Consider the following 12,853-nt stretch of genomic DNA (forward strand, 5'->3'; position numbering starts at 1 on the left):
CCTAGCCCTTGCTAACTTTTGTTAAACAGGCGACAGGTGATGAATTGATTGTGGCTCCTTATCACAAATTCCATATTTGAATTTGTTTTGGAGGTGATTTCTACATGAAAGAAGATAGGTGTTTAGTGCTGGATGCAACCTAAACCCAGAAAGCCACAATCATTTTATCACAGGCAATAATGACAGATCAACAGGAGAAAAAGACAGACATTGCACTGAGACAAAGACAACGAAAATAGCTAGGTATATTTGGTTAAAAACACTGCTCTACAACAAAGCCACATGCCAAGCTAAAAGGTGAAAGGTCATAGTACCAGGTCAAAGGTTGCGTCGAGGGGTCGCTTCAGTGATTTGACAGCCGACTGAGTCTTAATTAGCAGGCAGCGAGCACATGATGGCAATGGGCCAATGGGGTTCAAGCGCATTAACATAAACCAGCAAGCAGAGGTGCATCATGGGGGCAGCAGTGCAGTTTGGGTATAGGTGAGAAAAAACAAAAACAAATAAAAAAACAAATCATTGGAATGCAATATACAAGGGGATAACAGGACTAAGGCATGCACAGTGTGGACACTAGCTCTACTGCTCAGTTAAATGATCATCAATAATCACTGACAGCTACCAATCTACATTAGTTATTGTCACACAAAGATAGATGAATATAGCGATGAGAATATTAATCAGTCATTTCTTTAGGGTGGGTCTCTGAGGTATCATATTGGACAGAAAATTACATGAAAGCACACTTCACAGGTTTCTGTTTCACTGTGCACATCATAGTCAGTGTCACATTCGGCCCAAAGCTCTCAGCCTCGCTATTACAATAAGAACATGTAGAAAACACTGTGGCTGTAATATATTACTGTTACTGTGAGACAGCACAATATTTCCTTTTTGAGAATGTCAAGAGGAGGAGAAGTAATAGATATGAAGAACAGAAACAATAGTGTCAGAAATAAGACCAGACCATCAAAAAGAGAAAGAGAGAGAGAGGAACTCACTCTCTGCTTCTAGTACGGGATGAAATGAACAAGGAACTGTTAAAATTATGAATAATGTTTAGAATAATGTACCATTGTCCGATTCCTTCTTCATATCATCCCGTTCTGAGCAGAGTTTACCCAAACCACCTAACACCTACACATTTGACCTGGCAAAAGCAGAACTCAAAAAGCTACAGGAAGGCGAAACACTTTCAAAAACATGAATGTGAATATGAGCTACAGAACACATTTCCTGCTGAACAATTGAACTTCTAGTAAATAGCCCTGGGAATTAAAAATTAAAAACTTCTTCAAATTGCACCTGTAAGCCTGGTACTGAATGTAGGTGTGAATGAGTGTGACCACGCTTGTACAGACTGCTCACCATGGCCGCGGCGGCTGTGGCCTGGTTCACCTGGTGCTGGGCAGCTTTAATTTTGGCCTGCAGATGGGCCGGCGGGTGGAAGTACTTGCACTTTTCCCGAGAGCAGCGACCCTTGATGTAGTCCATGCACACGGTGACGGTGTTGTCGTTGGTGTCGATCATGGTGCTGTCTGAGGGGTGGGCGAAGCGACAGTCGGTCTCCCCTCGAGAGCAGTTGCCCCTCTGATATTCCCGACACACCTGGGAACACAGAGGACAGAGATCATGAAAAGACGTGGAGTTACCTAGAAATTCATGTGGGTACAACACAACAACAGTCCCCAAAAGAACATTTCCTGCTTGCTGCTTTGTGTCTGTATGTAGAATATATCAAGTACAACTCACCAAGCCTTTACTCTGTCATTAAAGAGAGTGTGTAGTTACATTTAGCTTAAAAATGCATTAGACCAACTAGTCAACTAGTCAATAAATAGATTAAAATGCTTTGCATGGTAATATTCCTCCTGCTGTCAAAAGAAAGTCATTTTCTAGGCCTTCCTCTGTATAATATCCTTTCACACTAAACACAAGATCTGTACAGATTAGGCAGCGTACTTCCTGTTTAACTGGAGCTGTTAGATGTCCAGTTCCTGTTCTTGTTAGTGAATATATTACACAGAGGAAGGAGATGATGCTTTAGCACAATAAACTTAGAATGTTATAACGTTTGTCTTTATAAAGAACTGTATTATGTTTGTTGGAGTCTTTTTTTTACAGCCTGTATGTGAGACACCAGAGGGCAGCACTTTCTTTTAATTTAGATGCATCAGGAATGAACACATGGGCATTACTTATCTTCAACTCACGCTGCTTTTCTGCAGTGTGTCAGCAGTGGATGTTTGAACTTAGATAAATGTGTGCTCCAGAAAGACAATAAAAAGGTAACAGTTGCATTTCTTTTTGACTTTTTAATTTCACTGATGCGACTGAAAAGAAGAAACCCATTGTACAACATGTATGCTCTACTAAACCCACAGAACTGCTTTTGGATGACCTTGCATTTCTAGGCCTATTGTGTGGTTTGGTGATTCCTTTTTCTCTCAAAATTATTAGGCTTATTTCTAGACTCAACAATCACACCACCAGCAGCGCTAGAGGAAGAAGACAGTAGCCTCGATGGACCAGAATGCAATACTGCAGCAAAACCTGGTATGATTTTAAAAGGGGTTGACATTCTGAGTTTTACTGACTTTGCTGTTGCTATACTATAAATGGTGCTGTGGAAATCAGTATGGCTCTTTCTACTCAAATTAATAACAGGCTCATCTATGGTGCTTGAATAATGGGGTTTTGTGAAACTTACTGGGCATATGCAGTGCTGTACTGTAATGGAACTAAACTGAGGCAGAGGAAGTGTGAGAGGGAGTTGAGTTGTAACTCTTAATTACAAAGCAACTTTTGGAATGCACTCGGCATCGTAAGCTGATGAAAAACTACGCTTTATGACTTTTGTCAGTTTATTTTCATCAAACTTATGTTGCATAGTGGAGCCTGCTTATAATATCACAATTCAGTTTTAGGAACAGTTAATGCAAGTCCAATGAAGGGGGCCATTACTCTTACAGTAAGCTTGTTAAACCACTTGTTCAAAATACATGTCTTGTTTACAAGCTCATTATCATACTGGGAGACTCCACTCCCACTAAGAAACACACATCATTAAGTAGAGTTTTCCTGGTACTCTTAGGGAGGAGTGTGTTGATTCTATGCTGCATATATTCTGGAGAAAATCAGTGTGTCTTTTACCTCAAGTCTATCTGTTCTCAGCAGTTTCTGGGCTGCAGCAGCGGCAGAGTTGGGGCCTTGGTTGACGTTGGGGCTGGAGGCCATGAGGACAGGGGTGCTGGACATTATCTCTTGGGGCATCAGGCCAGGTGACATAGGGCTCAGGTAGGGATTAAAGGCTGCGGCTGCAGCTGCTGCTGCACTGGCGTTGGAGGCCATGCCTGGCGACATCGAGAACATGGGCTGGAAGTGAGCAAAAGAAAAACAGGAGAATTAAATGAGTGTGGAGAAAATGTACACATAAACCACAACTGTGGGTTTTTAGTGTAGGGGGGGGGGGGGGGACAGAGATGGACTGAGGGAAAAGACAAATCAAAGGAATAAAAAAGCCACGCAGACAGTGAAGGAGCTGTATATGTGTGAGCTTTTACATGTATGTGGTCTCACCGTGGGCAGCAGCTGTGGTGTGTTCATACGTGTGTGTCCTCTCACCATAGGTGGTAGCTGCGTGGCAGGCATCATGGCGTTGGCGAGCTGCATCTGTTGGGCGAGCATGGCCATATTCTTCTGCTGGATCAAGTTGTTCCTGCCATTGATCTCCAGCTGGGTCTTTAGGTGGGCAGGAGGGTGCAGGTACTTGCAGTTCTCTCTGGAACAACGGCCCTAAAGGAGGCACGCAGAGGTGACAAAATGGAACAACAGAGTCAGAATGACCCATTTACTGCAGGTTTGGCTGCATTCACATTGGAAATACTTTGTGGCCATGTTGAAACTGGATTCAAACTGATGGTGTTTGTAAGTTTGTAAAGTTTACTTGTGGCTTTGTGCTTGTGGCATGGCTCTATGGCTGGCAATGCTGTTCTGTATTTCAGTCCTACATTCATGATTCTTAGACGATGAATCCTAATGACTTCCAATCCCCTGACTTTTCCTCTGTTGCGACCATGAGTCTGACATTTGTGGTTAATGTCTCTGGGACTGCACATTTCTCCGACACTCCATTGTTACGATGTCTCAATAACCCAAAAAATTCCCTTTGTTCCTACAGCCCACTAATCCGATGTCCCTTTGTTTCGAAAAAACAAACCCTCTGCTCTGACATCCCATTGTTCTGACCATATAGGCCTTTTATATAGGTTAGGTTTGCCGATTCGTCAAGGGATAGGACCTGTACAAGCAGGGTCACGTTACGGGGACCTTAGGACAACTGCACGCAAACCGGTGAAGAGATTGTGTGGATTAGGCTAGAAAACATTTAAATGTGTTAATAAGCTAGAGAAAAGTAATTTTGCTTGTTATTGTTAATTCAGATTTAAGATTATGAGAGGCCATCTACAAAAGCCTAACAACAAGCCAGAACAAAGGGATGTCGGACTAGTGGTCTATAGGACCAAACGGCGCGTCGGAGAAATGATTCGGCACCAATGTCTCAACAACTATTGGATAGATATATACTTTGGTTTAAATAGCTGCAAAACTAATGGCATTCCCATCCGTCTTAGTATGTAGTGTTTAGCGTTAATTAGCATGGCACGTGCTAAACTAAGATGGCTACTGCTATACATCAGCATGTTGCCATGCTAACGTTAGCATTTAGCTCAAAGCACAGTTGTTCCAAAATGCATTACTGCTTCCCTCAATGCAGATTAATTAAAATAGTATACTGAGCATTAATAAACAACATCATGACATCAAAAATGGTGTAAATGCACAAATTCTCATTGGGTCTGGGCTAAGTTCAGCACTAATTGTTAACGGCTTGCTATTTCTGTCAGTCCCAGCAGGGATGTTTGTGTGTGTGTGTGTGTGTGTGTGTGTTAGCACCGGGAGGTAATGACGGACACTGTGGTGCTGCTCTACAGAAGTCCATCTTAGCTACATGTCTAACTAATGCTATAAATACTGTCCACTCATATGATCTGTGTATATTGTATCAGCAGTCGTCCGGGGGTCACATATCAAATTCAAATAATTATCTCAGACAGGGATGCCTTTTTGCTGCCTGCTGTGAGTATCCAATTATACCTTCAGTCTAGGGAGGACTCTAAGAAAAAGTCTGACCCACAGGCAGATTGTCATGCAAGGAAGAATGCATACACATCAATGCATGCACGTCGGGGTCATGTTCGGATAACAGGTGGCAGATTTACGTCACACACACATGAGACAAACGCACGCACAAACCCGTCCAAAGTTTAAGAAAGCTGTGTATTTACTTTCAGTCCTGCGGCACAGCTGAGCTGACTGTGGCAGCCTGTGCTTTGGGTCGCTGACAGAGCTGTCCCCACTGGGATTCATCTTTATACCCCGTCATGACTTCATTCCTCTTTCTCTCAACTCATTCCTTTTAGTTGACACTGGAGCACCGGACAGGTGCGAGGGAAAGGGGTGGGGGATAAGGAGCAGAGAGGGGGACTCTTAAATAGCAGGGGGGCCTCTTTAAGATGTTTGTTTATGCTTTATCTCACAGTTATCTCAAGTTCTCACTGCATCAGCATCTCCTTTTAAAGGGATTTGTTAAAGATTGTGTTGCATCAATACAGAATGCATAGAGTTTCCTTTCCTATTCTGTGTCCCTGTTATATTTGTTCCTGCCTCAGTAACAGAAAGGAGCACATGGATCATGGTCCATGTAATAAAAATCTTGAGTGAAGTGCTAACTAATGTAAAGAATTGTATAATGATGTTCAAGTCTTACTTTTAAAATGAGTTAAGATTGGCTTAAATACTGTAGATGAAAAAGTGAAGCATGAGATATGTTCCTTTTGACGTAAAGATTATAGCACACACAAACACACAGAGCCATAAAAACGGCATTTATGATGGATTTCATAACCTTTCACAATTTGCATTGTGCATCATAGGTCAGTGCATCAAAGATACAAGCAAAAAAGGAATACGTCACAGTTTTTGTATACTGTGATAAAAGTGTTTATATAGCTTTTTATTAATTTCCAAAGGCAATTTAGGGGAATGTCTATTGATTGCTTGATTGATTGATTAATTAAAGGAAATTTCAACAAAGGGATAACTTTCCAAGCCGAGGTGAAGGTTTCCTGTCCAGGTTATGTACGCAAAGGTTGAGCTGGCATTCAGAATAATTATGACATTGTCAACACTCAGAGGTGTGTGAATGTGTGTGTGTCTGTGCTTTTGTGTGGAAAGGGAGCAAGTGTGTTTTGCATGTGCGAAACAAGAGGAGATGAAAGCAGGTTCTAATAGCACTTGTCCAGAAAGTGACAATGGCATGCAGCAAGGCGAGGGAGTGAGAGTGTGTGGAGAGATAGTGTGTGTTACGTGAGTTGGCATGTGTGTGCTGAGGGAGTTGCAAAGGCATGAAGGATCATGTTGCGTTCACCCCATATAACCCTGTCTGTTGAGCGCAGGATTCACACCTGCAGTGGTTTATGCGTGGGTTAAGGTGGTGCCGTAATGTTTCAGAAAGAAACATGTGGCTTTGACTTGGGCTAACATTTGCCATCCTGCCGAATCACGCAAAGAGAAATGCCGTCAACCAACACAGGCAGCCATATATAAAAAAAAAAAAAAAGTAGGTCCCAAAAGAGGAAACGTCAGGCTGTGGAAGTAGCCGGGCTGCGTCAGGGTAATTTTAGAACTTGCAGAAGAAGTGATTAGTGTGGGTCATCATATGCAGGGAGGAGAGGGAGAGGAGAGAGAGAGAGAGAGAGAGAGAGAGAGAGAGAGAGAGAGAGAGAGAAAAGAAATACCCCACCACTCCCACATCATGTTTGTGGCTGTTATCATGACATCAGCAGCCTTGAGGAGCAGCAAGAGACGGTGTCCACGGCAACAGAGCAGCCGGACCCACTGCTCTAACAACACAGTTATTCCTGGAATCTTCCTGATCACTGGCAGATACAGGAAAGAAAATACTAGCTACAACAGACCCTGAAGCCACAACTATTCCAAGAGTAGAGGACATCCAATCACCACACCTCTCTGTCCTGTGTCCTGGCCTTTTTGTGGGTCTGTGCTGCAAATACAACCACCATTGAAAAGCTGATTCTCACTGCCAATGAATGTTAAAGATATCATTTTCAACGTTTCAAATCGCTCGAGAATCGACCAGAGAATTATATTATCTCATTACACCAACACAATTTAAAGGTACTTATGCAAGTAAAAGAAAATTGGATGTGTTCTGGAGACCCATAGGTTTCAAATCACATTTTCATGGCCCAGTGAGAAAATACCTGATGAGAATGGGATCAGAAATTATGAAAACAATGAAGCGAGCCACTTCAGAGCGATTTATCCCCATCATTAGTTGATTTCCCAGTGTCACTTTAGGTTGATGAGCACAGACTAGTTACATATGTGTCTTCATCATCCAAAATGTGTTTCAGGAATGCTTTTTCCACTTCAGGCTATCAGTTAAACAGCTGCACATTATGACGATATCATAGCCCCTGTCACACTGCACCAGGCTAAGGGAGCTGTTAGTCTAAAGCTAAGAAAGCATTCACACTGGCACACTCCTGACACATTCCAAATGGGCTAACCCCAACTTTATCCTAGGCTTGTTGGCCCTGCTCTGAGGCAAGGTTAGCCCCGAGACTGTAGTGTTAACTCCTAAAAGAAATGCTAAACCTGGGGCTAACCGTTGCCAGTGTTAAAAAAAAGGCTTTTGGAATTTTTATTGCTGCTTGCTGTTAACAGAAAAAGTTGCAGAATGTTAACATTAGGTATGTGCTTCAACTGACACTTAAGCCAGGCTAGCAAGAGTGGAGTGTGAATCGTATAGCTCTGGGCTCTGGCTAACCCTGAGAATACACTTCGAAAAGCCCTCATATTGTTTTATCAAGGGCCACAATTTCAAAATGACAAAACCTAAAGATATATAATACTAATAAATTAGAATTGCAAAATGACTACTACTAGATGAAATTGATAACTGGTTTAAACTAATGTACAGTACAATACAGATTGCAGGTTACATTACAGAATAAATAGGCAAATATCCAATTTATTGAGATCTCATTTTGTAAAATACTTTGCATTTGCTTGTCACCATTACATTATATAATGATGACTTGTGCATCGCAAACAATAACTTAATATAAAAACAATAATAACAACTGAATTTACGACCAACTGGACTTCCCGTGCCTTCTTTAGGTTCAGTCCAGACTGTGTTTTGTATTAGTAGTGGGGGGGTCTGTGTTTCTCCTGGTGAGATCAGGCTTGCCAAACTCCAAGCCAAACATGGAACAATAATCCCACTGGCTACCGTGCAGTCTGATTGATGATGAATTGGAATAACATGTCCCACCCTCATCGCTCTCTCTTCTAACTCTGCCTCTCACCCATAGATACACACCCTGCTTTTGTGACTGTGTGGGATTTAAACAAACAATGAACCAATGTGTAAAGAATGCTGGGTGTGGCTCCATCCCAATTCTTTGGAGAAGAAGTGAAGCATGTGGCAAGATGTATAAATGCGCCTGTGTGTTTGTGTGTGTGTGCGTGTGTGTGTGTGTGTGTGTGTGTGTGTGTGTGTGTGTGTGTGTGTGTGAGAAAAATTGAGTGAAACAGTAGCAACATGAAGAAACATTGGCTTTAGCTTAAGTGTTAGAGTAAAAATATATCCAATACACCAGTGGTTCACAACCCTCACTACTGATGGTTAATAATGCGCTGAAGGGTTTAGGGCCACACTACATGTCTAATCTGCTGCTACGTTATGAACCGTCCAGACCCCTTAAGTTGTCTGGTGTGTTGACTGTCCTCAAGGTTAAAACCAAACCGAAGAAGAAATATGAGCATGTTTTATTTGAATAATTTATAGAGGCCTGAGGTGGTAAAACTGTCTCATAATTTATAAAAAACTAAATAAAAATGAGAAGTAAAACAATTCTCTACAGCAGAAATATGATATCTTGCTTGCCTTTCCCTTTGAACGTCTCATGAAACCTCAGATCTATCTTAGGACCCGTTTAAGAACCATTGCAACAGACTATCAATCTACATAATAATATGGGCTTTAAACAGTGGCAAGAACATTTACTAATATTCTAAGGAATTAAACACTAATTAACAGCTTCAACATCAATGCATATACGTATATACATTATGTATTCTTATGTTTCTTTGATGTTCCAGTGTTGTGGTGTGAGATTCAGTTGTGTTGGGTTCTGGTGTGAAGCCACACTGTTCTCTGCCCTTCATTCCAGTGACTTCTGTCCAAACATACGCAGAGATGAAAGCCCTTTCTCCTCACACACACTGTGAATAAAGCTTTGTTTTGCTGGAAAAGCAGCAGAGACTTCAAGGGCCAGGCCCGGTGGTGGGTCTTTTTGTCTACTGTGTGCTCAAATATTGCTTCAAAATATAAAATATATCAACTCAGTCAAAATTCGGAAAATACTAGCAGATCATCTCTCAAACTGGACATTCCTGATAGTCGGTGAAGGGATTGTGCAAATGACTGGAAACAGAGCAGACCAAGAATATTCAGATGTGCTTGTGTGGTCTTATTGTTGTTATATTTGCAAGTATTGAGCCACCAAAAGTAATGAGAAATTCACAATCAATAATACCCTTTTACAGTAAAGTACAATTGATTTTCTTTTTGGTTTTAGCCACTTAATTTGGCATTAAATTAGCAGTAGAGTTTATAAGGAGGGCAAGGAGGACATTAGAGATCTATGCAAAGATACTTGATGCAGGGATGTTTCTCCCTGTGGCTTGCATTTCTATATCAGACCATGAACGCACACTCATACCCTTGTGATTGTGTCTATATCTCCCCGTTGGGATTCAGTGTACACTGCGATCCACGCTGGAGCTTATTGGGATACAGAGGAGGGAGGGAGTGTTAATCTATGATAATAGTTGCAGTATGCCCCCGGTGATGCATTACCACCCTCACAAAACAACAACGATGAGAAAAGGATTACAGGCTACAACACAGACCACACAGAGAGTGATGAGGTAAGCTAGATAGCAACATGTTTGTGTGGTCAGAAAATTTGGGTGGATTTATAAAGTTTTAGGTAATCATTTAAAGTAATACTGTGCAAAATTAAGATAACAGCAGTCTTAGTTGATGCCTCAAACATAAACACATATATGGATTAGACACAGTGGCAGCTACACAAATCTCACTATTTATAGACACACACACGCACACACACACACGCACACGCGCACACGCACACGCACACACAAAGTTATTCACACTTGAGAGAGTGTTGGTTCTCAGAAATGCCTCAGGTCAGATGTCACGTACACAGGAGCCCTGAATCCAAACTTAGACCTCTCTGTTTTTCTCCTGACTCTCCCCCCCCCCCCCAAAATCTCTTTTCACACAAACACACTTTCATGTGACTTTATTTTCGCCAGTTTGTTCTTTACAGTCCCTGTTCAATGCTGTGCTGCTTTCTTCTCCTGTAAAGGCTAACAAGGTTAGTTTGGTACTTTTCATTATCAGTAATAACAGAGCAATCTCGCAGGTATCGATTTGAGCAGCAGCACTTTATGAAAGCCATCCAGTACTCGCAGTGTAAGTACGTGATGCGGCCTGGGCACGTTCATTAAGTCATCTCGGTGCTCCGCTTCCCAGTGGGAGACAGAAAGAAGAGTCATTGCGCAGAAATCACAAGGTCCAGGCAGCAGCGAGGCGTCAATAACAACGCTATTGTTTGTGAAATGACGGAGGTGTGCTCTTTTCTCACTGCCTGTGGGCCTCACAGGCTCAGAATCAAAGTCGGCCATGTATCTTAATCAGCCAGCCTTTCAAAACTTTAAAGATGAGTAATCTGGTGACATGCGAAACCAATGGTTAGACTTTGCTTCTAGTGCCGTAGCAGAGCATCTACATTAATAGCAAATGCACTTTTATGATTCCCCACCATATAGATGGATTTATGTTCATGGGTTTTATTTAATTTATTAAGGAGCTGTTATGCTTTAATGTGTGGATACAACTACAGTAAGAATTACATAAACAGACATAAGAAAAAAGGGAACAGAAGGAAAAGTGATCATATAAGGCAGAAGTAACAAAGGAAACCTTACCAAGATAAGAAAAGGCTAATGTATGTCTTTCCTTATTGTTTTTTATGCAGACTACATCCCTGCTTCTTCCTCTTCAGAGTGGCAGCTTTACGATGCATTGAAAAAAACTTCACAAGCTGAAAGTAAGTTTAGAGGCAGTCCACTGCTCCTTTTTCTCTTTTATATGCCTTTTTTTTATCCCCTTTTTCTGTTCTCCCTTTCTAGCCCACACCACTACCACCATAATCTGCACAGGGCTCATTTCCTGACACCTGTTTGTGACACCTGTGGTTGTGAAACAACCGTAAAAAGGCTCTTCTATCAATGGCCAAGTAATAACCACCGGGCAAATGATTAATTTAGTTTGCAGCACTAACAGATTCAAGCTGGCATGTATTGTGCTAATCTGATCCACAGACTGTAATCCTATCCACAGCTCGAATCCCACTGTCAACTCGCCTAATCCTGTTTTCATGCGGTGCCATTATCGCCTTTGAATTTCGCAATAGCAAAAGCGGGACGCTCTCTCTCTATCTCTCTAATTGCATTTTAAGAAAGGATTTTTGTATCACATTAACTCTTCAAATTGTTTCTCTCTTGAGAGGCGGGGGGAAAAAATTCAATTAATTTCGGGGCTACTTGACTTGTATCACAAATGCTGTAGACGTGTTGTCCTTTACTAAGTATCACAAGGAATTATTCTTGTTTATTCTTTTCTATTCTATTAGGGTTACTACAAGTTTATAAATCACATAAATTAACTCTACTTACAGTTTTCCATGTATAGTCTAAATCCCATATAGCTGAAATGAGAGTAGCTACAGCAACCAATGGCATCTATTCAACAAATCAGCCCAAAGTCCAGAAGTCCATTTGTATGAATTGGCAGTGTGTAAATGCAAGTAGTGCTAAATGCCCTGTTTTTCCTTTTCAGAGTGGCAGCTTTACGAGCTTGAAAAAACTTCACAAGCGAAAGTAATTTTTAAAGGGCAGTCCACTGCCCCTTTTTTCTTTTTTTATATGTTTTTTTTTTACCCCCTTTTTTTTTTTCCCCCTTTTCACCCACAACCACTACCACCAAAATTGCCGGGGTCATTTCCGCAAGAGGAAAATACTCACTTTCCTTTATTTAAGAAAGTACAGTCTTGTTTTAAAAAAATACTCTGGAAAAGTCAAAAAGATGTTTAAAACCTTTTTTATCAAGAAAAAGTAAAAAAGACAGGTTTTGGAAAAATTTAAAAAAATTTAAAAAAAAAAAGACCTTAAAGAAAACAATATTTTTTGCAAAGCTCCCGGGAGCACCAAATTTTTACTAGAGGACGCTGAGGAACTTCATGGAAGGGGGGTACGTCTTAAGGGAAAGGCTACATTTTAAATGGATGTCTGCCAATGGGCCCTAAAACATAACAATGATTATTATTTGACAGAACTGGGACCCCGGGAAATAAGTTCGATCATTAGCAAGATGAATTCGTTGTTACTGTAAAAATTTACAGACCAGTTCTTTTTTTTAATCCCCCCCTAACTTAAATGATCAAAATGTAGGGCGTGTGCTCAATATGGCTTTGGAAAGAAAAAAAGGGGTTTAAAAATTGAATAAACAAACTGACATATGAGGAATTTCCCCCAGCACATTGGCCGGAGTCTTTCTTGACCCTACTGTTTAATTTTTTCAAAAAGGGGCGGGATGAGGGGAATGTAT

At 41.2% G+C, this 12,853-nt stretch overlaps 1 protein-coding gene across 15 annotated transcripts in view; it reads right to left on the minus strand.

Moving 5' to 3' along the window:
* mbnl1 (muscleblind-like splicing regulator 1) overlaps positions 1–12,853 on the minus strand; it is a 45,200-nt gene that overhangs the window by 7,949 nt on the left and 24,398 nt on the right. For 8 of the 15 annotated variants that reach the window (XM_032530967.1, XM_032530970.1, XM_032530965.1 and 5 more), the window contains 4 exons: positions 3,580–3,795; positions 3,154–3,375; positions 1,369–1,608; positions 315–368 (listed from right to left, as the gene is read on the minus strand). In XM_032530967.1, the coding sequence (XP_032386858.1) occupies positions 315–368; positions 1,369–1,608; positions 3,154–3,375; positions 3,580–3,795 (732 nt within the window). The remainder of the gene's footprint in view (positions 1–314; positions 369–1,368; positions 1,609–3,153; positions 3,376–3,579; positions 3,796–12,853) is intronic. The other 7 variants (XM_032530978.1, XM_032530976.1, XM_032530974.1 and 4 more) reach the window with 3 other exon arrangements.

The sequence above is a fragment of the Etheostoma spectabile genome, chromosome 12, assembly GCF_008692095.1.
Source record: "Etheostoma spectabile isolate EspeVRDwgs_2016 chromosome 12, UIUC_Espe_1.0, whole genome shotgun sequence".
Classification (NCBI taxonomy): domain Eukaryota; kingdom Metazoa; phylum Chordata; class Actinopteri; order Perciformes; family Percidae; genus Etheostoma; species Etheostoma spectabile.